This window comes from Mirounga leonina, unplaced genomic scaffold, assembly GCF_011800145.1.
Source record: "Mirounga leonina isolate KUSES-001 unplaced genomic scaffold, KU_Mleo_1.0 Mir_125, whole genome shotgun sequence".
NCBI lineage: Eukaryota > Metazoa > Chordata > Mammalia > Carnivora > Phocidae > Mirounga > Mirounga leonina.
The window spans coordinates 64,851,164-64,876,688 of NW_023270305.1; the positions used below are offsets into that span (position 1 = coordinate 64,851,164).

Here is a 25,525-nt window from a genome sequence, read left to right on the forward strand (position 1 = left end):
AATTTAGAAATGAAGACTACAGAGAGGTGAAAAGCCAAAGGTGGCAGCCAGGAAAGTTCCAGGCGCCCCTCCTGCATCTTCCATGCACAGAACAGATTCCTGGGGGCTTTGGGGCCTGGAGCCATAAAAGGACAAATAGGCAGACCAAGTCCCCGCCTTCTGGGAACCTCTGGTTTCAGAGAAGAAAGCAAAGATGTGCAAACCATCAACGTTATACACACAGACCCTCGTTTGCAGGGCTGAGAGTGGAGACAAAGACCACAGGGATAGAAGCAGAGGCACAATGACCTTTCCCAGTCTGTCCAGAGCTTCAGAAGAACCAGGAGGGGCTAAGAGGCCAGGGAACCACAGGTGTCCTGATAAACAATTCAAGTTTGGGCGCAGCCACTGATGCCACGAAGCCTGAGGACGGGCTCGCCTCCGTGGGCTGTGCACGGTCTCTTCCTCTACCAAGCCAGGCCTTCAGTGTGGACAGCGTCTCCCAGACTTCTGTCATCTGCATCCCACGGTTACAAGTTTTGCTCCTAGCTGCACGCCATCAACGTTTTAATTTATGCAACACTTTTCTTTACATCTTCTTTTTTACTTTAGGAGATGCATCTTAATCAAAAACACCTGGAATCATGGATTTGGTGTGCTAGTTCTTTTTTCCTTTTTGTTTTCTTTTGCCAGTAGATACTAAATAATAGAAGTACTTACAAAAAGTTAAGTCTGTATATCACTCAAAACCACCTTGTGTATTACCAGAGGTACATTTTGAGAAACAATAGATTAGAACACAGGTTCTCAAAGTGTGGTCCCTGGACCAGCAGCATCAGCATCCTGGGAATCTATTAAAAATACAAAGTCTGAGACCACCCCCCCACGCCGACCCGCTGAATCAGAAACTCTTGGCTGAGCCCAGCGATCTGTTTTTTTTTTTTTTTTAATGTTGAGTAACTTTTTATTATAATATTTCGAATGTCACATCATGTGTTCCTTTGTCCTCCAGGTAATGTTGATTTTTACCTCCTCACCCCAACCATCTTAAATTTTGAGGTAATCAGCCTACAACCTGGGTACATTTAGACCATGCATTTTGTCTCCCTTTCTGTGGGTGGGATTTCTAATATCAGTTCGGTTTTCAAAGCCTTTACTATGTTGCTTTGACTAAATTCTGTGCGTGCCACTCAGGGCTTATTTTAGCAAGTGGATCATGTTTTGTATTATTATTCTGCTCCTACAACCTTTGCAGTGAACTGGGTTTGTATTGTGCATGTAACACGTGCATGTAACACGTGCATGCAGGGGTGAGCCTAGAACTTGTGCTGGATCACAGAATAGAGAATTCTCACCTCTATCTCTCGACTTTACAGCCCCCCCCCCCCCAACACACACACACGCTTCTAGGATCCACTTTTCCTTGATCTCTTTCCAGAAAGATAGGAATTCTCCTTGACATTTCTGCTGTCTGTGCCCACTGAATAGTTCCATAACTGAGGTCATCTTCAGGTCAAAGCTAGGAAGTCGCCATCCAGGAAGTCAGATGTGGGTCTTCACGGGCAGAACCCAGGGTATGCAAATCAAAAAGGGCCTGGTTCAGGTTCTTCTCCAGGACAATGGTGGCTTCCACAGTGTCCAGGGTTTTGCCCCATTCATCTTGGGATAGCTTCTGTAAGTCCTTCCTTGATGTGGCCTCTTCTCTCCCTTTAGTTGTGCAGTTTGCAATGTCCAGCAATCTGGGTTTTACCAAGTTTTCAGGGGGTTCCTATGGACCTTCAGTTTTGAAAACCATCGGTTTGGATGAGCCTCAGTGTCTTCAGGTTCTCCCATGCTAAGAAGCCAGGTTCCAGAAGGGACAACCTGACATGGAAACCCTAGTTTTGCAGCCAGATCCTAAATCCATAATCTTGGGAAAGTGTAGCAGCCACTCTGAGTCCTTGCCTCCCTGTCCACAGGAGGAGGATTCCTCATGTGTTCCTAGTGCTGTCAGGAAGATGAATGTGTGCAAAGCCCAAACACACCCGGGCATGTGGGCGAGGCACACCAAATAGTTATTTTCCTTTCCCCTTTTACTTTGGGTCCTAAAGATCTTTTTTTTTTTTTTTTTTTAAGATTTTATTTATTTATTAGAGAGTGAGCGAGAGAAAAACAGCATGAGAGAGGAGAGGGTCAGAGGGAGAAGCAGGCTCCCTGCTGAGCCGGGAGCCCGATGTGGGACTCGATCCCAGGACCCTGGGATCATGACCTGAGCCGAAGGCAGTCGCTTAACCAACTGAGCCACCCAGGTGCCCCTAAAGATCTTATTAAATTATGTTTTAATCTGCCATGTTATTTTGCTTGGAAGTCCAGGAGTGAATGGGTAGGGGGCAGAGGACAGAAGTACCTGAGGGGATCTCCCAGCTTTGTGTCCACCTGTCTCCTCCCGTGAGCCCTGCCCCCGCAGGGGACATACACACAGGATTTCCCTGGGAGACACACCACACCCAGGGACAGACTAGGAGTCCCCAGGAGCCCAAGTAGGAGGAGCCTGCAGCAGAGGCCCTTCAGTCCCACTGAGGCCTCTGCCTTAGAAAAGAACCCAGTGTTAGCTGGCCAGAGATCAGGCCAGCTGAGAGGAGAGCCCAGCACCAGCCGCCACCAGAAGAGAGCAACAAGACAGGAGGCATGGGCTTCCAGAAAAGAGAAGAAATGGCTGGCTCTGGGAAGTCTGCAGGAGAGCAATGCCCTGGCAGCTGGGCCAATGGCCACAGGCTGGGGCAAGGCTGGGCCCAGAGACTGGACCCTGGGACTGCCCCAGAGCCTTGGGGCCCAGAGTCAGTCCGTGGCTCTTGGGACCTGTGGGTGACTTTCCATTCTGTGGGCTCCCTGCCACCTTCCTCCCTGGCAGCCCAGCTCAGGCTGCTACCAGGAGCCCAGAGCCAAGAGGGACTACGGTCTCTTTTTCCCACTCCAGCTCAAGGACTGTCCTCTCTCTGCCTTAGTCTCCACATCATCAACACTAGGAGAGGGCCCCCAGACCGAGGCACTGGCATCGCCTGGGCGGGGGGCGCGGGTGCAGAGAAATGCAGACTCTCAGGGATCCTGCCCCCCCCCATACGCACACAATGAAGGATTCAGAACTACATTTTCACAAGATCCCATGTCCAAAAAGTTGTGTAATTTTACTATTTTCAAATCTGTAAGGGATTCTGGCATCTAAATCAGCTCCCAGGAATCCTTTCACAAGGCAAGTCATCATCCTCAGGCATCTTTTGGGTAAATCCCAATATTTACGGAATGCCCATAAAGAGAAAAACCAGCACAGAGGCTCTGGTGGCCAGGGCTGTACGGGGAGAGATTTGGGATCCCAGCTGGCCCTGACCTGTCCTGAGATGTCGGGAACAGCCCTCTGCCTCAGCTTATGCCTCCGGGAAATGGGAAATCAGATGGGGTTTCTCCCACCAGCCTGAGAGAAAGCTCCCCGTGCCAGGTAGAGCTGGGGCTCTGTCCAGCCCCGTGAGAGGGCAACTTGAAAGATCTCTTTGTTCTCGGTCTCTCGTGCTGACCTTTCAGAGCAGAGCTGCCACTTTCAACAAATATCCAAACAGGGCCTCAGACCAACCCTGGCCCAGAATCAGGCTGCGTGTGGAGAAGCCAGGAAGCCATTGATCCCAACTCAAGTCAAGCCTGGCTGGCCGGGAACAGAAAGACAGAGGTGTGAGGCAGGGATGGGTCATCGAGGGAGGCCTCCAGGTGGGAGGTGTGAGGAGGTGGCGAGCCCCTGGCAGCCCCCTTGTCAGCAGCAGGCAGCGGGCAGATTTTCCGAGGTGCTCTGTCTCACTCTATCCTCACAGCTTCCGATGAGGCTGGTAAGGCAGGCTTTGTTCTCCCAGCTACCAGCACAATGCTTGACTCATAGAAGGCACTCAAGAAATCATTGCGGAATAAATAAACTCCCATTTTCCAACGGGAAAATGAAAGCCTGGTAGACACCCGCCTTTCCAGGCCATCGCTTCCCGAGGGGAGGGGCGGGCTTACCACAGGCACCAAGGCTTCAGACTTTTCTCCCTTTAAACTAAAAAGATTCCTGAGAAAGACAATGCTTGTCTTTTGACCCAGCAGGGTTATACTTTCCTTTCCTGGCTGTGTGAACTCCAGGACTCCTGAAATTCAGCTAAGTGACTAGTCTTTCCAAAGTACCTACTGTCACCCAGCGTCTGGTTGGTCATCAACCCTGTTGACAAGAGACATTCAACAAACACTCGTGGAATGAATGGAGAGACAGAATTGAGGGAGTGAATATCTCCTTCGTGGACCTGCAGGTAAGGAGCACACAGTCTGTTAAATCAGCCACACTCCTGAATTTATTCAGAGCTTAGCAAAGTGTTTTGCATACAGTAGGTCCGCAACAAATACTGTTTTGTTTAGTTTTTTGGTTTGATCTGAAACAGAGAATAAGAAACTGCATGGAATTTATGGTTGAATGGAATCTAAACAGACAACTGCGGCATGGGACCCTGGCCAGAAGTCCCCATTTCAGGGCTGACACTGATTGCGCAGGAGAGGTTTCTGGTCAAGGACCGAGAAGAACACAGCCAGTTGGCCGATCCCACCAGCTGGAGGGTTGAATCAGGAGGCAAGGTCAGGTGAAGTTCAAACACTTATCAAGCTGTTCACTCCTGCCATAGACCCATAGCATCAGTTTCAAAAACTAGAGCTCTCCTCTTTACCCCAAGTCCCAGAAAAAGGTAGTGACGCTTCCCTTGCAGGGCACTGAGGACATCCAGGCAAAGAGATCCTTCCTGTCTAGCCAGGTGCGGGACAGGTAGTGAGTGGGTGCTAACAATAAAAACAGGCTGTGCATTAAGAAAGCCTGGGAGAGTATATTCTCTCCAATGGGCCTCAGAGGCTTTCCTGTGCCCCAAAGAGTGACACAGGTCAGTAGGAGGCTCTCTGGGGCTTCCGTGTTGCTGGATTCTGGCCCCTGAATCCCCCTTAGAGCACTCTGTCTCCTGCCCTCCTCAGCCCTGCAGATAGTGGGTGGGCTGTCAAGGATAAGACAAAATTGCTGCTGACTGAAGACACCCCTCACGGGGTCATACCACACAGGAGGCCGGGCCTTCTAGGGCAGAGCCCCTTCCCCACAGCCGGCTGCTGCCCAGGCAGCTTTAGCTGCCTCTCAAGTCAGCACCTAGCGGGCAGCTGCGCACCCCCCCCCACACACACACCCACAGCCCTCAGCGAGGGAGAGTGCTTTTATAAGGCTGAACAACCTGCCGAGCCCAGGAAACTCCCTTAGAAAGCACACACACTCCCTTCTCTATTGTTTGGTTTTGGTACAGTGAGCACATATTGCTTTAGTAATTAAAAAAAACAATTTTGTTTTTTTAACACGCACGAAACATACAGCCCAGCTGGTTCAGTACACGTGGCTCAAGCTCACTCTCAGCCCAGAGCCAAGAAGAGGCTCTGCAGGTCTAGGTAGAAGGAAGGGGGAAAAAAAAACCACTCCAAAGAGAATGGCCCCTTGCCCACTCTGGGGGAAGAAGCCTGCAGCTCACGTTCTTGTTTCCTGGGAGCTGCCCAGAGACTCAGGTCCTAGTGAGGTCAGGGCCCTGGACAGGGACAGTCAACTTTCCTGCTATTGCGTCGCCCTTGGCTTCCCTTGCACCTCACCCCTGGAGCTGCTTCATGCAAAGCAGAACCAAACCTCTCCCACAGCTAGGACTCTGGGCCCCGCTGCCATTGTCCAAAGCCACAGAACACGTTCCAAAGGTGCCCTCTCCTGGCAGCTGGTGCCTGCGGAACTACCTGGGACAAAGCTCTGCTCGGAGTCCACTGCTGCCCTCTTGTGGCAGCGAGGGGAATCGAACCGAGGGTCTCAGACCCCTGCCCTCTGGACGGGGCCTCTCGCAATTCATAACTTTCCTTTTAGGTCAAGGCCCCTAGGGGAAAAATGAATGGCCCTCACACCTACTAAGTCTAAAATACTTAGGCCCAGCCTTAACCAAAGCCCAGAATAAAAGAAGAGCTGTTGGAGGTCAAGCAACCCCTGCACCCCCATTTTGCACACTGGAGAACACCACACCCTTTAAATTATGTCAAATCCTCACACGGAGGGACAAGGTTGGACTCTGGGAGCAGGTACTGCTTGTGGCCATCTGTCCTTGGGAGCAGGGCACCCCCAGTCCACCCAGGGCCCACATGGGGATGAGCGCCAGCTCTCAGATTCTGCCCAGAAGCAGGTCCCACCATCTCCCCCTGCTCCTCAGGCCCCGAGGGAAGTCTTCTAAGGCCGAGAAGCTCCCTGGTCCCCGAGAGCCCACCATATCCCAGCAGCACCCCCACCTCCCTGCCCCCCTTCCCTCCCTAGCACCTAGCAATGTCTGAGGGCTACATTCGGCTCCTTGACTGTCTGCTCCGTGCTGGAATGGAAGCTCCCGAAGGAGGGGAGCTCATCCTGTTCCCAGCTTCAACCCCATGAGTCAGGTGGGGTGCCTGGTGCACAGAGGGCTCTCAGAGGCTGCCTGTGAAATGAATGCTTGGGCTGTTCTCTGGGGTTTTTCCCTTAGCCCCTCCCCCTTACTGGGCCGTGACATCAGTCTCTTTACGTGGGGAAGGGTTTTATCACCTTCCCAAACACCCCAAGAGCCCCAGGTGAGGTGGGGGGGATTTACCAACAGGAAATGGCCCTGGAGCCCTTCTAAAGACTTTTCAGAGCTGCCCTGGAGGAGAAGACCCAATGTCAGACATCGGGGTCCCAAAGTACCTCCGAACCTCTGCTCCTCACACCTTAGGCTAAGGCAGTGGTTCTCAACCGGGGTGATTTTGCTCTCCACCACCCAAGACATTTGTCAACGTCTAGACACATTTTTGGTTGTCACACTCGGGGCAGGAAGAGCTACCGGCACCTGGCAGGCAGAGGCTGGGATGTCGCGAAAGCCTACGACGTACTGGTATCTGGCTCACCCTGTTAACAGGTCGGTACCTGAGAAACCCTGGATTGAGGTGACTTTTTTTTTTTTTTTTTAACTTCCTAACAACAACAAATATATATATAAAAAACCAATGGAACTGGTGATTCACCTAGGAAGATAGAACTCTGACCTGAAGACGATAATGAGTAATTACGAGAGCTCATACCACTGTGGGTGGGTGGTAGGCAAGGCCCGGGACTGGGCGGGGACAGACCCCCGCTCAGCACCGGCTTGCTGGCTCTGGGCAAGTTACTTCTCCTCTCCTTTCCTCAGTGAGTGGGGACATTAATTCTTCATAGGATTCTGCCTGGCATGCAGTAAGTATTCAACAAGTATTAGCTACTGTTAAGAGAAAAGGGGGGATAGAAATTCTTTAAAGTCCAGCCAAGCACATGGGGCCACAATCCCTGCTCTAAAAATATCTGTCACATTCCCGGGCCACCTCTGGGCTGGATGCGGGCACAGGAAATGCACGAAGGGGCTGAGTTGTTGCCATGTGTCCCGGGGACTGCTGCTCAACACTCAAGCTTTCAAATGTTTGGGCTGTTTGCTTGGAAAGAAATGATTCAGTTTCCATTGCTCTTTATTTGGGAGGCATGGGAGGCTGGGGGAGGGGGAGGAGAAGAGTCAGCATCCTGTCTTTCAGGACTAAAATCTGGGCTTCAGAAGGAAAAGAGGACACAGGATGGGGAGCAGAGTGACAGGAACAGAACAGTAACTGGAATTACTTGGGCTCTCCTGGAGGGGTGAGGGTTGGCTAATGCTCTGTCCACTGCGGTGGCACCCCCCCCCCCCCCACACACACAGCCAGAGTGTGCAGAACACAGACAGGGAGGAAGAGGCCCACTCGGGGTGGGGTGGGACCAGCTTCGGGAAAAGGAGCCACCCGCTGAGAATGGTGACTCAGGGTCCCAGAGGAGCAGAGAGAGCCCTGAGTCAGCGTAGCCAGGATCAGCCCAACCATCACCAGGGTCCTGTCCTTCCCCCACACCCCCCACCCCAAAACTGGAAACTACATGGGTTTCGAGGCTACTTGGATCCGAAGCTGGAATCCCAGCGGGTGAGGTGGGGCAAGTTACTCAACCTTGTTGAGGCTCTGTCCCCTCTCGAGTGACCTGGGGTCACCTGACTTCCTTCACGGGACACCGTCCGCTGAGCACATGCACACAGCAGGTGTTTGATAACTGCCGGCTCTCTCCCTCCTTCCCTCCTGGCTGTCCTTGACGGTCATCTTAACCTCGTCACACCTGGAACACGTGTGGTGTGGGGAAGGGGAGCGGGCAGCCCTGAGGGGACCGCAGTGGAGCAGGGGTTCACAGCACCCCCTGTGCTCTCAGCTCAGTACTCAAGGTGCTTTTCATTCCTGCCTCTCCTTGGACCCTCACCGCACCCCCTCCCCCAATGCAGGACAAACAGAAGCCCCCCGTTCGAGGAAGGAAGCGGAGCCGGGGGTGGGGGAGAGAAGAGGAACTTGCCCAGGGTTGCTGGGTGGCCTCCCACTCCTGGGCCCTGCCTTGGCGACCTCCAGATGACCAGGGCGCCCCCCCAAACTCTTCCAACCGGAAGCTGAGGCCACACCTACCAAGCCGGCGTGCACTTGGAGCAATCACACAGGAGGTGGGCGCACCTGGCGGCAGCAGCAGGGACCTGTTCCCCCCGCAGTTTCTGCTGTGGGCAGGGCAGCCTAACGGGTAGGAGCGTCCGCTGGGTCCTGCATGTGGAGTCCTGGCTCTGCCCAGGGCAGGTCACTTATGTTCTCTGTGCCCCCACGTCCCCCGTAGAATGGGGATGCAACAGCCCATACCACAGAGGGCTATCGGGAGGACCAAATACACACGAGGCGAAGCGCTTAGCAAGGGCCTCCCGCAGACTCAGCCCGTATTCAGACAATGAATGTTTGTTAAACGCAAGAACGAAGGGGACACCGGAATCCCAGAGGTCTACTCCTAGGGTGTGCCATACAGAAGAGCACCTCTACCCTTTGTGCCTACAGGTGGCCTTGGGAGGGAGGGCCTCTTAAACACGCAGCACGCTTTTCTGTAAAGGGCCAGGGAGTAAATATTTTAGGATCTGCTATCTATTCCACTCTGGGTGAGAGACAGTAGGTCCATAGTTCGTGTGGCTATGTTCCAATAAAACTTTATTTGTAAAAACAGGCGGCGGCAGCCCCCGTGCTGCAAAGGTTCCGCTGAGGGGGCATCTCTTCACATACCCCCTCAGCCCCGAGAGCCGCACCTGCAGACCAAAGGGTGCCCCGGGGCAGGGGCAGGGGCCGGGGCTGCAGCTAGGGAGAAGTAGCCAGGTGGCAGTTGCCTGGGCAGCAAAAACAGGAACTGGCCCACCGGGCCACTGCGTCTCTGAAACTGAAGCTCAGCAACCACAAACGGAAAGAAGAACACAAGTGGTGGAGGTAGAGCAGAGGCGGCATGCTTCCCGGGGTCCCCGTGATGAGCTCCAGCCCCCACCCCCCCCAGCCACACGGTGGGCTGAGCCCAGGGCTCTCCGGGCCTCCTGGTCCACACGTCCCCAACGGGGACTCCCCTGCCTCCCTGGCCTGTCGCAAGAAACACTTAAACAACAAAAACAAAAGGTGTGAAGTTCAAGCTTGGGCCAGCAGCTTACCCAGCTGGGGACTGTCATGAAAAATAATACAAATAAATGATGATAATGCTTCTGACTTTCCAAGCAGCTGGGATGGATCAGGAGCTCTGGGAGGTATTCTCCCCCGAGAGCAGGGTGACAGCCTGCCTCCTGGTGGGGACCCTTCTACCCTGTTCTTACCATTCAGAAGACAGGGACTCGAGCAGTACCCCCTTGTCTGACAGTGAGGGTAGAATGGAGACAGAGAAGGGGCGTACAGGCCTCCTCCAGGCCAGGGGTCCAGCTGGGGCCGGACTGCCCCCCTCCCCAGGTGTGTGCCTCCACCTACCTCAGCCTGACAAGCTGGGAACATGTCAGCCCCCACCATCCTCTTAAGAGAGCACACACCCAGATCAGAGAGGCCAGACTTAACGTGACGAGCGTCAGGAGCACCCCCGGCCCAGAGAGAAATGTCCAGCTCCCACTCAGCTGCCAGTGACCTACCCCTTCTTCAGGTTTGTCACGTAAGCGCTCTGGAGGGCGGCTTCCAGGAAGTAGGTGAGCTCATAGTCGACGGGGTGAGAGCCTTTCAGGTGCCGTGCCGTGGTGTTATTTGTGATCTGGGAAGGGGAACATGGAGAGAGCCACTGTCTCAGAGTTCTGAGTCAGAGGGGCTGGGGTGAGAGTCAGCCCCGGCAGATCTGGCGGCCCCATCACCAGCGCCCGTCCCGAGCCGCCTCAGAGGCACGCCGTGTGCTTCTCAGACCAAACCCAATCTAACTTGCTTTTGTTTGACATACGTCTGAAACACGCTCTCCTCCTCCAAATGCTAGATGCCCACAACAGCCCTGCAAAGCTGGTTTTGTCTGCATTTCATAGACGTGGAAACTGAGGCTCAGAATGTGCCTGAGGTCACAAAGCCAGCACGCACCTAAACCTCCAACTTAGGTCTGGCCAGTTACAGGCTCAGGCTATTTCTATGACTTCTTGGTTCACTCAATCAACAAACCCTTGAGTGACTACCATATACCAGGCGCTGTTCCTGTCATATAACCACGGGATGTCAGAATAGCCCCACGGCTAAGACCCCAGGTTCCAGGAAAACCTGAGCAGCAATTGTGTTATTAACTGACCTGTCCTTAAGCCTCAGCTCTAAGAGGATCATCCAGCCCCACCAAGATAGGCCTGCCTTTCCTATGCCACCTCCCTTCCCTGATCCAAGAAACAAATCAATGAGCCATCCACCTTATCTTTAAGAGAGCTTCTTACTTCCTTGGAGCTTGGGGCTGGGTCGTAGGAGGGACACACAGCATTCCTGAGAATGCACAGGGTTCCACCGCCTGCCCTCCCCTGACCCGAGATAACCAGCTCCCAGGGCCCGACTGTCAGCCCACTGCCACAGGGCCCTGATTCCGGCCCTGCAAACCACAGCCCATCATCGTAACCCCCTTTAAAAGTCAAAAGCCTAGGCTTCTGACTGAATGGGAGACTATTTCATGAAAGTTTTCTCTACACCACATACAGTTCTAATGGGAAGGGCTCCTGAAACACTGCTGTCTAGCAGGGATCCACATGACCTCAGCAGAGGTCAATTCAACCACGCCAAGTCTCCGAGTGGACTTCTGCCAGGGAATGTGCTTGAGTGTTGTTTTCCCTGAGTCCCCCAATCACTTCTTCCTTCCTCCTAAAATCCAAACAGGCAGAGGGACTCTAGGGTAGTGACACTCAACAGGGGCACGATGTTACCCTCCAGGGACATTTGGCATATCTGGAGATAGTTTGGTTGTCACCCCGTTTTGGCTGGGAGGCGGGGGGCTGTTGGCATCTGTAGAGGCCGGGATGCTGCTGAACATTTTATAATACACAGGGCAGCCCCACACAGCAAAGACTGATCTGGCCCCAATGTCCATAGTGCTGAGGCTGAGAAACCCAGCTCTGGAGGATGACTCCTCCAAAAAGGCCTGTCACAAGACAGGTGCTGGATTGACATTTTGGCACTTGCCGAAGTAGGTGAGGCTCTGGGCTCTGACTCTCAGCTCATGACACCGACCGCGGGGGGCCTCTGCCGTGGCACCTGCCTTCTAGTGCCTTTTAACTGTCTACTGAACAGAATGTCTAGGCACCAGCCCCGAATTCTCCCCTACGAGTGATCAGAGCCACACTCCCAGGGTTCCAATCCTGCCCATGCTACTTAGCAGCTGTCTGAACTCCTCCCCAAACCCGAGCTTCTCACTTGGGAAATAGGAACACCAGGGCCTCTCCCAGCCAGTGGGTGTGAGGGTTAAATTCGAGAATGGCTGTAAGGTACTCAGAGTACTGCCTGACACAAAAGCAGGAACTCAGTGACCATTTGTGGTATCCTTGTGAAATGGAGCTGTCTGTCCTCCTCCCATTAAACCAAGAGCTCCCCAGAAGGGAAGAACTGGGGTAACATCACAGCGTACTGCTAACACGACAACTCTGGCCTGCAAACAATTCATACAGGCCTCCCGCAGGGGGAGTGGGGAGAAGGGGAGGCCTGAGGACTTCCAGACCCCGGCTGGCTGGCCTCTGCTGGCCTCTGCAAGGCTCGGACAATGGGCTCCAAGGCCTCCCCTCTGCCTGCCGCTCCCCCTGCTTGTGCTCTCTCTCTGTCAAATGAATAACAATAAAATCTTAAAACAAAACAAAACCAAACCAAAAACCTCACCTACTAGACGGGGATAAACACAATACCTACTTCACAGAGTTGTGAGGATTACGTAAGTTTAACGGGTGCAGATAGGCTGTCACCTTTGGTCGTCCGAGTCGAGCTCACCCAGGAGGCTCTGGGCTCCCTGGTGCAGACTCGTTTATTCAATCTGTTTGCTGGAGGCGAAGGGTCTCGTTCTGACAGAATAGGTCTACTGCGAGGAGCTTTCCAACCACTGAGGCGGAGGGGCACTGGAGGGGTGGAGGGTGCCGTTTCCCAATATGCACAAGGGCGATGCACGGGCTTAGTGGGGGCCTGCTGTGACAGGCGCTCCATGGAGGCAGCTAGAAGCGGAGTGCCGTATTCTCAGCTCACCTTCTCCAACTCCTGCAGGAACACCTGAGCGATCCAGGAGGCCCTCTCGAAGCAGGTGATCACTTCCTCCTCCCTCTCAGTCAGGCGGTGGCGGGAAGCGATGGAGTTGGGCAGGCGTTCCAGGGAGAGGCCTGCGGGAGGAGGACAGCACCTCAGACCTGCCCTGCCCTGGCCCCCCCTGACCCCAGGCCCTGCTCACGGGCCCAGGGGTGGGCTCACCCCGGGGAAACCCAGGCTCAGGAGCAGCCAGTGGGGGGCGAGGTCGGCGGCAGGGAAGGAGGAAGCTAAAGCGGTGGTATTGGTGGTGGCTGGGGTCAAGCTGCGGGCTGACAGCGGGCACCCCCAAGCCCCGCACGGAACCACAGCATGGCACCCCCGCGTCCAACTCCTGCCCACCCTTCCAGGCCAGCTCCTACAGGAACCATTCCTGACCCTCCTTCCAAGTTGCTGGCCGGAGACACCCGCTGCCCCGGCACTTGCCGTTTCTACGCTGTACTGTGGGTGCTGACACCCAGCTCTTCTCTCCCCCTGTCGCTGAAAGCCCCACGTGGGCAAACTGTGAACCCTTCTGTACCACCACTGCAGGCCCTGCTGTCTGCACACGACAGAGGCTGCAGCTAGGCCGCACTTCCCAGGCACCCTTCCACGGATCCAGCTTGGTCCTCGCCTAAGTTACTCAGACACGGGTCAGCCTGCAAGCAGACAGCTGCCGCCTCTGCCCCCAAGGCACCCACTCCGTCATTTTTTTTTATCACAACGAATTTTTTTTTTCAGTAAAATAAAGTAAAACCATTGCTCTAAAGCAAAAACAAAAAAGAAAGAGTCCAGAAAGGGTCAGAAGCCAAGAAGGGAAAGCACTGTTATGCCTGTTAGCGGTGGATGCCATAAAGGAAAACAACTATACTTGCATCAGTTTTGTTTTTTTTCAAGACAAGAAAAAGACTGAATAAATTCATGGTCATGGAGAAGAAAAATCTAGAGTCAAGATGAGACCAGCCTGAAGAGGGCAGACACTGTCTGAGCACCCTGCCCGAGGCTCTACCCCCGAAACGTCCCAGTATACGCGCCCAGAACACCCCACCCTGTTTTGCGTCAAGTCAGTCCCGACTGTGTTTCTGTCACATGTGACTAACACTCAGACCTGACTAGAGAGTGCTGTCCTGACTGGTGCTTCCTCACGGGCAGCAGCCAGGTCTCTCTCACCTTCGTGTGCCACACGGTACTTTACATGCAACAGGTGCTCAGGATGAACTTACTGGAGAAGCCATAGGAGTAGAACCCCCAACTCTCTGCTGCCCTGTGCCCACTGATGACCGTGCCCTCAATACTTCCCTTCCCCTACCTCCCTCATTTTAGGCTTCACCTCTCGAGTGGATGACCACATCAGCCTCCCTGGCCTCCCTGCCTCCAGTCTTGTTCTAATGCGTCCTGCACACTGCTCCCGGGGTGATCCTTCCAGAACTCCACTGCTTCAACCCTTCAGGGGTCCCCAGTGCTACAGGGTGAGGTCCAAACTCCTGGTGCCCCATACCAGCCCCTCTAGGATTCCATCCCTGTCACCGGGCCATCCTTGGCGCTTGCCATGTGCTACAGGCTGAATGTTTGTGCCCCCAGACCCCAGGTCCTATGTTGAAGACCTAGTGTCCAAGGTGATGGTATTAGAGGCAGGGGTCTGTGGGAGGTGACGAACAGGATTCGTAGCCTTATAAAAGAGACCCCAGAGAGCTGCCTCACCCCTTCCGGCACGTGATCACAGAGGAAGTCAGCAGCCTGCAACCCAAAAGAGGGTCCTCACCATAACCCAACCATGCTGGTGCCCTGATCTCCGACTTCCAGCCTCCAGAGCTGTGAGAAATAAATGTGTGTTGTGTATAAGCCACCTAGTCTGTACTTCGTCATAGCAGCCCAAGCTAAGACACCACAGCTGCTTGCATCCACAGCCAACCTCCTGTTTCCAACTGCTGACCTTGTTCAAGTTTTTCCTCCTGCCTGGAATGCACCCCCCACCCCCACCTAATCCCCTAGGTCCACCCCAAATCACCACTTACCTTCTGCCCCTCCAAATACTGCCTCCTCTGTGGAGCCCCTCCTAATATACCCTGGTATGACCAACCCTTCCCTCCTGGGGCCCCAGTCTATGCTTGACATACTCCTGCCCCACCATTTCTTATACTTATTTCTTCGCACGCTTGCCCAGTCAGACCGTACGCTTTTAAAGGCACAACCATCTCACGTTCATCTTTCTACCGATTGGGTGGGCACTAAGCAAGCACCGGCCGGCTGGCAGAAGACACGGCAAGCCTGATCCTGCCTGACAGAGTGCAAAGTGCCCTGCAAACACAAGGTAAGGAATTACCGTTTTGCTTGGCTAGATCCCAACTCATATGGATTTAGTGACCTTGTCCTCTGTCAGGCTGGGGCGTGAACGGGTCCAAAGGTTGGGGTGACTTGGCCCGGGCGAAGGCAGGCACAGAACATGAAGGCCCTTGCTCAACACAAAGACTCAGTGACCAGGGTCACTGAATGTCACCATGCCTCCTGCCAAATAACTCATGACCAGGAGGGAAAAGCTCCTCACTCGCGAGCGCTGAACGGGGCAGAGACTAGTGGGAGTCCTAGAGGAGATGCAGAAAGAAGACGGAAGGCAGGCACCACTGCTCACTGCTAGTGCTGGCCCCGCCCCTCCTCCCTAGCCACGGGGCCTGTCCACCCCGCAGGAAGGTGGGACAAACCAACTGTTCGGAGGCCTGGCCTGGGAGACCAAGGGCAGACGGCGGGAGGATGCAGACATTCCAGAAGCCCTACAGTGGATCTGTTTCAACACGGTCACTCTGTGGCTTATGTGAGAGACAGGCTGCCAGCTGGGCTCCTTCCTGCCCCTAGGCTGGGCCCAGACCTGGGATGGATGATGCCAGCCGCCTGGCCGGCTCGGGCTGCCTCCAGTGGGCTGGCCACTGCAAGGTGGTGAACTGAGTAACATCTGTCAGTGGAGCCTCCACTGTCCACCGTTTCATTTGTTCCCCCTGCACCCAGCAGGGGCCTCTCTGCCATGCTCCTCTGGAAATTCTCAGTCTCGTCCTCCTGGAAAACTCGCAGCGAAACCACCTCCTCTCTGAAGCCGTCGTAAGCCTCCTGACCTCAGAACCAGCAGCACGTTTTCCCTGCATCTCCTTTGCATATGCCTTTACCTACCCTGGAACCATCCTCTCTGCCCATTCCTGATTGCTCTTGGCACCCAGGGAGAGCAGGGCCTGGTGACTGGTGAGTGGATGGATATAGAGCTGAATGCACTCATTCACTTATGCAGAGGAGCGAGCCCGCGGGCTTTCTCCTGCTCCACTTACAAAATGGTTTTTTGCTGAATTTATAAAGAAACTGTGGCATATTTATACAATGGAACACCACTCAGACATAAACTAAAGGACAAACTCTTGATATACATACAACATGGATGAATCTCCAAGAAATCAGATTGTGCAGAAGAAGCCAGATATCAAAAAAGTCCATGCTATAGGATTTCAGTTACATGACATTCAAAAAAAAGCAATATAATCTGTAGTAATAGAAACGAACCAATCACGAATCATTGCCGGGGGCCTGAAGATGGGGGTAGAGCGAGAACCAACTGGAAAAGGGCCTGCAGGAAACTTCTGGGGTGATGGCAATGTTCTTTGTCTTTAGTGGGGTACTGGTCACATGGGTATTTACACCTGTCCAACTCACCAAATTATACACCTAAGATCAATGTACCTCACTGTATGAACATTGGTCAAAAATAATGGATAGAATGCCTTCTCTGAAGGAAGCAATTGTGAGAGCAGAGAACTGAAAGATCGAAGTACAAGAGCTATGGTCACTAAGGGGGTCCTCTGTGAAATAATCTCCAATACACATACAACCAAAAAGCTTCCTGGAGCTGGCAATGGCTTTTCCTAATGAGGGTCACAGTCTAGGCATCTAGTTCTGCCCATAAAAAGGGGCTTCTTGACCTTACATTTGCTTTTTGACTCCCACGAAGGTCCATTTTCCTGTCCACAAATATCTGATGGGAAACCCACTCTAGCCCTTGGGTCCCTTTACCCTCTGCCCTGTGAGCGTTTCTACACCAGTGGCCAAACCACAACACTAGATCCAAGATGAAACGGGCTGCTCCTCAGCCTGGCCCCCAAAGGACCCCAGGGGTTGTCAGACAGCCCTGTAAGTGGGCAGGAAGCCAGGGGCTGCCAGGAAGCCCAGGGTACTGCCTCTCGAGTCCCATTGGCAAAGGGGCCTTTCTGTGAAAACACCCAGCTCTACAAGCCAAGGGAGGGCCCCTTTCAAGAACAGTACTTGCTTTTTCATTAAGTTGGAACTTTTGGTTTGCAGGCAAGCTGATCTGGTTTAGCCCTGGGCTCAACACCCTGGCGGGTCCCTGCCTCTTCAGGCTAAGATGACTCATCACATCACAGATGGGCATCTTTCCAAGAAGCCCCACCCTTGGAGCCCTGGGCCCTAGATGCAGAGGTGGAGAGCACAACATTTCCTCTGCAATGGAACTTTCCAGCTGGGTGGACCTCTCCCTCCCTCCTACCCAGTAGGTCCAAGGGCACAAGGTACCCACAGAAGGCTAAGCCCAGATTTAGGTACCTAGGCTGAGGGGAGGGAGAGGAAGAAAGGCAAGTTATTGCTTCAGCCCTCAGGGAAGAAGCCTCATGCCAGGTAGGGAAGAACCCTTATAAGTCACACTCAGAAGCAGGGCACTTGTGGGAACACAAAATGGTAGAGATGCTGTGGCAAACAGTGGCAGTTCCTCAAAAAATTACAAACAGAATTACCTTATGAGTCCAGCAACTCTGCTTCTGGGTGTAGACCCGAAAGAACTGTAAGGAGTGTCTCAAGGAGGTATTTGTACACCCATGTGCATGCAGCATTAGTCACAACAGGCTAAAGGTAGAAACATTCCAAGAATACACTGATGGGATGAATGGATAACGAAAATGTGATACATGCCTAAGAAGGAAATCCTACCATAAGCCACATAGATAAACCTTAAGGCCGTTATGCTAAGTGAAACAGGCCAGTCACCAAAAGACAAATAGTGTATGATTCCACTTGTATGTAGAACCTAAAGTAGCCAATTCATGGAGACAGAAAGGAGAATAGCAGTTGCCAGGGGCTGCAGAGAAGGGCAAATGGGGAGATGTTCAGTGCATACAGAGTTGGGGTTGTGCAACATAAAGAGTTCTGGAGATTGGCTGCACAATGTGAATGTAACATTACTGAATTGCATGTACACTTAGAAGTGGTCAAGATAGTGAATTTTATGTTACATGTTTTGACCACAATTAAAGATAAAATCTTTAAAAATTAGTTAAGATACTTAATTTATGTTATATCTATTTTACCAATGTTTTAACCTACAGTCTTAACCTACAGGGTTATATTAGTTTCAGGTGTACAATATAGGTGATTCAACACTTCCATACATCCCCCAGTGCTCATCACGACAAATACTCCTTATTCCCCATCACCTGTTTCCCCCAGCCCCGCCGCCCCCACTCCCCTCTGGTAACTATCAGTTTGTTCTCTATAGTTAAGAGTCTGTTTCTTGGTTTGTCTCTCTTTTTTTTTTTTTCCTCCCTTTGCTCATTCTTTTTTGTTTGTTTCCTTAAATTCCACATATGAGTGCAAGCATATGGTATTTGTCTTTCCCAGACTGACTTATTTTGCTTAGCATTATACTCTCTAGCTCCACCCATGTTGTTGCAAAGAGCAAGATTTCATTCTTTTTTATGGCTAACACTCCATTGTACCTATATACCACATCTTCTTTATCTATTCATCAATCGATGGGCACTTGGGTTGCTCCATATCTTGGCTATCATAAATAATGTTGCTATAAATATAGGGGTATGTATATCCCTTTGAATTAGTGTTTTTGTATCTTCCGAGTAAACACCCAGTAGTGCAATTACTGGATCATAGGGTAATTCTGTTTTTAACTTTTTTATTTTATTTTTTTTTTAGATTTTATTTATTTATTTGAGAGAGAGAGACAGAGATAGTGAGAGAGGGCACAAGTGGGGAGAGGGAGAAGCAGGCTCCCCGCAGAGCCAGGAGCCTGATGCGGGGCTCGATCCCAGGACCCTGGGATCCTGACCTGAGCCGAAGGCAGACGCTTAACGGACTGAGCCACCCAGGCGCCCTCTGTTTTTAAGTTTTAACCTCCATACTGTTTTCCATACTGTTTTTCCACCAGTTTGCATTCCCACCCACAGTGTAAGAAGGTTCCTTCTTCTCCACATCCTTGCCAACACCTGTTGGTTCTTGTGTTGTTGATTTTAGCCATTCTGACGGGTGTGAGGTGCTATTTCAATGTGGTTTTGATTTGCATTTCCCTGATGATCAGTGATGTTGAGCATCTTTTTATGTATCTGTATATTTTACCAATTTAAAAAAATGGAAAATAAAAAAGGGAAAGTGGACAATTTGATTCCATGTGCCAGTCTCCAAAAAGTACATATGCTTTGATCCAGTAACTCTACTTCTAGGAATTTATCACTAAAAAAATTAATGACACATGCAAAAATTTAGTTTCAAAGATATCTATGGCAGCACTGTTTATAATGGCAAAAAGATGAGATTCAACCTACAGGTCCAATAACGGGACAAGTTTGCTAAATTACAAAAGAGTCTTACAATGTGATACTATGAAGCTTTAAACAGTGATGTAGACATGTATTGGAAAATGGCTCATAAAATAGTCACTTTAGAAAACATTATAAAATATGATTGTATGAACTTATTTTTTTTTTTTTTTTTTTTAAAGATTTTATTTATTTATTTGAGAGAGAGCACATGAGAGGGGGGAGGGTCAGAGGGAGAAGCAGGCTCCCTGCTGAGCAGGGAGCCCGACGCGGGACTCGATCCCGGGACTCCAGGATCATGACCTGAGCCGAAGGCAGTCGCTTAACCAACTGAGCCACCCAGGCGCCCTGAACTTATTTTTGTTTATTAAAAAAACCACATATAAACCTACAGGAAAAAAGACTGGAAGGATATACCCAAAATGTTTATAGAAGCCCTAAGTCTCGGTTTCGTGAAACACAAAATGGGATTACTATCAATGCCCAACTCATGGGGGACCGTGAAATTGAAATTTGGTGATACTATATAGATTAGAACACATGCTCTCAGAGAATGTTAAGTGAGGCTCATAATGACCTCTCTGGAAGGGATTTGGTCCTTCCCTGGAATGACAAATGAAACCTCTAATTTGAGGAGGAGAGATTCCTTCCAACACCCCTCAGTTAGAAGTGCCAGAGTCCACACTAGATCCAGGTCTTCTGGCTTCAACAATGTCTGGGTCTCCCCCTACCCGCTGTGACCCCCAGGGGTTCCCAAATGTTGGACTTCTGGCCAGCCCCTGGTAGCCCACCTTTCACATGCGTTATCTGATGGCTGAGTTATAGCCATCCACCCTGCAAGGGGACAGGCCCTCATGTCGGTGCTGGTGATTCAAATGCACCCCTCAAAGCCTGACTGCACTCCACACCCCCAGACCAGGAAGGCACTCAGCAAAGGCCAGGTGCACACACAAAGAACACACCTAGCCCCTTCTAGGATGCCCCAACAGCATTCCCCTCCACTTGTTTCTCTCCCTCTGGAGGCCAGGCCCTCGCTCCCAGGACTGCAGTGTGGGGGCAGGGCAGCCGTACCAAGAGTGATGACCCGCCTCCCCACAAGGCCAGCGACCCACGCCCCCTTTGCAAAGGAAGCCAAAATCAACAGCTAATTCCTGCCATACCAGGACTAAACTGCCCCCCCCCCCAAACAAAATATGCGACTATGTCCTGCCCTAGGAGCAGCCTGGTGTCTTTATTTTCAAAGTTTCAATAAGCCACAAGCTCCCAGGTGAGAGCAGAATAGCCTGGGGTTGCACTAACCGAAAGAGAACAGAAAAACAAAAACAAAAACTCGAGGACTGAGGAGAAGAGAATTTAGTGGACATCAATTCTCATGGTTGCTAAATGGTTTGGGGGTTTTGTTTTGTTTTTGTGTGTGTGTGTTTTTTTTTTTACATTTTTACTTTCCACAGCACCTTCACCACTTAACAGCTAGCTGTGGTATTTGGGGAGAACCGAGGCCATTTTTCTCCACAGCCAGGCCCGTGTTCTACCCGTCAGCCGGCACGCAAGCCTGTCCAGAGGGTGGTCTGCGGCCTCCCTGGTGCTGGGCTGTGAGCGAGAGGGGAAGAAGGGCAGGACTCATAGCTGGAGAAATGGAGGGTCATTCCTCCCTACATGTCACCACACAGAGCTAGCACCAGAGAAACGGAAGTGACACAGGCCCAAGGGGAGAGGCAGCCCTTTGCCATGGAACAGCCCTCCGAGAGGTGGACAGTGATAGCGCAGCTTGGGGGGCTGAGCAGGTGAGCTTGAGATGTTGACAGCACGGGCCCTGAAGCTCCTGCCTGCCCATCAATGCATGGCTACCTAGGGCCAAAGTTCTAGAATACCAGCAAAGAGACACTCTGAGCTTTATTTTTTTTTAAAGATTTTATTTATTTATTTGACAGAGATAGAGGGAACACAAGCAGGGGGAGCAGCAGAGGGAGAGGGAGAAGCAGGCTCTCTGCTGAGCAAGGAGCCGGATGCGGGGCTCGATCCCAGGACCCTGGGATCATGACCTGAGCCGAAGGCAGATGCTTAACCGACTGAGCCACCCAGGCGCCCTCACCCTGAGCTTTACTGCAAGGCTCTCAATGCCCCCTCATTTCCCAGTCAGTCCCACACCCGCCACCCCCTTTGCTCTAAGAAGGTGTCATCACATCCCACCTCTCAATAAGTCACCTCCATTTCTCCTGGACCTTCTTTTTGGACTCTTCCTTTACCTGGAAGGCACCTCTTCTACTCATCTGCAGATGATTCCTCCTTAAGTTCAGGTTCACCTCCAAGCTAACCTAGCAAAGCTCCACAACTAGCTAGGGCTCATTCACTTCCCTCTCTGCGACAGAGTGGTTCAATCCAACAAGTACTTTTTGGGCATCAGGGATGGCCCCAAATGCTGGAGTCACAGAGAGCCTGAGTTCAAATCCTGATCTGGTCACTACTGGTGTAACTTGAGGTGAGTTGGTGCTGCCTGAGCTCTGGGATTCTGCCCTCCATACCTTTCACCTACTTTGGTAACAGCACCCTGATTTTCCTTTAAGGAACCATTCTTCCAACTCAGTCCATAAGATTCAGGTGGAGAAATACCACCACTGGCACCAACCCAGAAACCTAGATGAGACCAAGCCAGGTCAATGAGACACTCTCTCCTCCTGTGGTTCTAAGTGCTATGTGCTGAACCATGTAAACCTGGAGCTGTTGAGAAAGACATCAACACAAGGAGCGCCTGGATCCAGCTATGCCTGATGCCCAACTACCTGCCTTGACTTTCTAGTTACATGGGTGCATACATTTCCAGTGCCTCCCTCCTTTTTGTTGTTGCTTTTCCAGCTAGTTGGAGTTGCATTTTTGTCATTATAACCCTAAGTCTGATTATATGGAAACTGATCCCCAGAAGTATGATGTCAGAGGGGATAATTGCTGAAGTGCAAGACTGGCTGAGTTAAGGTCAGGTATGACTGAGGATTTACCATCTCTCAAGTAAGAAACTGGAATTCTAGATACACAGCAGCAGCAGTGCCTGTTGAAATGCAGCCTATTTTGTCTTGAGGTGAAGACTGGAGCTTAGGGCATCTGGTAGAACATTTCAGGACATTAGCCTATGCTGGATACTTCTTAGGGTCCACAGTAAAGCCTACAAAAAAAAGGGGCAAGCTTCACTCCTGGCAATCCCTCTGGACAATGCAGCTTTGTTAAGGGGCCTGCTTTGCTTGTGGACAACAATCAGAGCTGGCTGAGGGTCAAGTCAGATAATCAGGGTTGGAAATTCCTTTTTTTTTTTTTTTTTTAAGTAGGCTCCATGCCCAGCATGGAGTCCAACACAGGGCTTGAACTCACAACCCTGAGACCAAGACCTGACTGTTGTAAGAGTGGACGCTTAACTGACTGAGCTACCCTGGCACCCCAGGGTTGGAAATTCTCTGCTCCTGCTGAAGGTAGTGCCAGAGGAGACAGGAAGACCAGACCCTATCGAGAGCTAAGGCTGGGCCTGGGAAAGGCCTGATCCCCCATGATCTCACAAGGACCCCATGCTACTACAGAGCCAAATGCAGCTTGCGGGCAAGAGGTGTGAGCACCCCCCAGCCCAGCCCACTAAACTGAGGGCTGGGGGCTGAGAGGGGCTCTGAGGCCTGCTGCAGAGACAGAAACCTCTAGGTCCGGATCTACAGCCAACGGTTTTGTGTCAGTAAAACCTCTGGCACTAGTTTCTTAACCACGGAGATGATCTGGTGCTAAATGTCCAAAGGCTTATTACTAGGTTGTTCTGGAGAACATTAGAGCCAGACCGACCCCAAACCTGGAAAACAAGGCCTCCAACCACTCAACTCTTAAGGTGATCCCAGACATGTTACGCCCATTTGGAAGTGGGCTGCTAAGAAGCTGCAGCCCCAGAGGGGACTTTGCAAATGCCACAGAACAGAAGTGGGGGCAGCCCCGTGGCTGGGGCACCATGGCCAGCAGGAAGTTCACTGCCCTGACCCCAGCAGGTCACAGAAATAAGCTACAGACTAGCCACCCCTGGGGTGTTTCCATTTCCTGATTTTTCCAAATGGTAGACTCCACTGACACCATGACTGGTCTGTTCAGGGACTGGACAGTAAAGAGTGGCACCAGTTAGAGCTTGTGACTCATCAGTCTGGCCATAGCTACCTCGTGCTTAGCTCCTCCTCCAGAGCAGCTGCTTCTCCCAGAGCCATATCACACCAGCAGCAGACTTTGCTCACCTGACTGCCACTCCCTCATGGGAAGGGACCTGGCAGGTGCAGGCTGAATCAACTGGGGGCAAATTTTACTTTCTCCAGGAAGACACGGGCCAGGGACTGTGAGGGGTGCAACGACCAGAGGCCAGACACCTGGCAGGAGGAACATACTGACCGAACTGGGGAGACTGGGTCAAGGTCCAAATGAGCTTGAAGGAGGAAGAGAATGCTATAGGCTGCTGGTGGAGGGAAGCCTGCAGGTAGAGGAGGCACCTGGACTGTGCCTACAGGGAGTGTTAGGGCTATCTCTGTGCACAGTGAATAAAGAAGGGGCCTGTTGGGCATGAGCGGAGGCTCAAGAAAAGGAAAAGGGGCAGAACTCTGTAGATCACGTTGGACACCAGGAGCAGACCTCATTCAGCTGGAGCATGGATGGCTCCAGGAAGGGAGAAGAGGGAGAGAAGATTGGGGGTGCAGAAGAAAGGACCACCTGTCCCCCAAGGGCTTCCAGTTCAGCGGGGAGACAGGACCGGCAGCCATGAGCATGCAGAATCAAACAAGCAGGCTCTGTCAAGGGCTTCACAAGGGTGGCAGACAGATCTTCTGAGAAGGGCCTCGAAACCAAATTATTCTTGATTGTTTTTTAATACAAAGTAAATGGAAGATGTTCCCCCTAAACAAATCAAGATGGCGGTGGGGCAACACCATGAAAAGTAGGTATCTACCAGGGTGCCTGGGTGGCGCAGTGGGTTAAGCGTCTCACTCACAGTTTCGCCTCAGGTCGTGATGTCAGGGTCGTGAGACTGAGCCCCGAGTCAGGCTGCGCGCTCAGCACGGAGTCTACTGGAGTTTCTCTCGCCCCCTCCCTCTGCCTCTCCCCCCACCCCATGCTCACTCTTGCTCTCTCTCTCTCTCTCTCTCTCAAATAAATAAATCTTAAAAATAAAATAGGGGCTGGCAGAAGTCACAAGGGGGCCGCTGCAGGGCCTGGGGAACAGGGTGGGAGAGCAGACTTGCCACTCCAGTCCACGGTGACTGATGTCGGCCCCAAAAAGGAAGTTTTCTGACCAACTCGCGCAGCAACACCACTGCCCCAGGCTGCTTCCACGCTAAGCAGACCCAGGGGACAGTGGTACAGGCTTCACCGGGGGCTGCGGCTCCTAGTCAACCTAGGGCTAACGGAGGCCAGGAGATGCTGAAGCCCCCCATCTAACCAAGGCCCAGGTAGACCCCCTTGTGGGCCACCCTCAGGGACAGAAGGACAGTGCCCAGACGCATCGTCCCTCCTGGCTGGCCGCTGGTTCTGCAGGAACTGCCGGGAACCTCTCCTCTGTCGGGGCTCCTGCACCACCCGTACTCTCCTTGTCTGCGTGGACCCGTCTCACTGGTAACTGTAATCTGCTCCCCGGGTGGGCTCCTGTGTCACAGGTAGGACACAAGCGTGAAAGAGACAACTACCTGGCCATCAATCTAAGCTCTGCTACTTACAGGCTGCACGATCTTGGACAAGCCTCAGTTTCTTCACCCATACAGTGGGAATAACAACTGCGTCCCACCTCATAGAGTAGAGATGAGGACGAAACCCCTTACGGAAGCTGGAGGGTCGTGGAAGCCCCATGCAATACACACACAGACGCAGGTACCGTTTCTGCATTCCAGACGAGAGAAACTCAAGACTGCTGCAAGTGCCCCTTCTCTCAAGTGCCTCCGTTGGTGCTTAGGGCCCTGCCTGGGAATCAGAAAGCATCTTCTGGTCTAATCCACGTCCTCCCGACTTCAGAGGAAGGCCTAGTCCTTGTGAGTGATGCCTCAGAAGGACACGGGTCCTTCTGCCATGAAGGGGAAAGTGGGTGAGTTGCGTGTATTTTTATGTCTTTTGGGCCCCGAGCCTGCTCCTGGCTCCCTTAACAAACAGGAGCTCCACGCTGGAGACACCCATCCACGTGCCCCACTGAGCCTCTGGGCCTGGCCTGCTCAGGCTCCCCCATGACACATGGCCCCATCCTCCCTCCTCCAGCCAGGTGTGCCCAGAAAACCCTCTGCCCCACTGGATGGTACCAAGGTGGAGCCATGAAGCAGAACCCAGCACAAAATGGTAAAGGAGCCGTGGTG

At 52.2% G+C, this 25,525-nt stretch overlaps 1 protein-coding gene across 4 annotated transcripts in view; it reads right to left on the bottom strand.

Moving 5' to 3' along the window:
- Positions 1 to 25,525, bottom strand: part of TTC7A (tetratricopeptide repeat domain 7A) — a 116,891-nt gene that overhangs the window by 74,770 nt on the left and 16,596 nt on the right. For all 4 annotated transcript variants that reach the window (XM_035001621.1, XM_035001623.1, XM_035001624.1 and 1 more), the window contains 2 exons: positions 12,565 to 12,695; positions 10,023 to 10,138 (listed from right to left, as the gene is read on the bottom strand). In XM_035001621.1, coding sequence (XP_034857512.1) covers positions 10,023 to 10,138; positions 12,565 to 12,695 — 247 coding nt within the window. The remainder of the gene's footprint in view (positions 1 to 10,022; positions 10,139 to 12,564; positions 12,696 to 25,525) is intronic.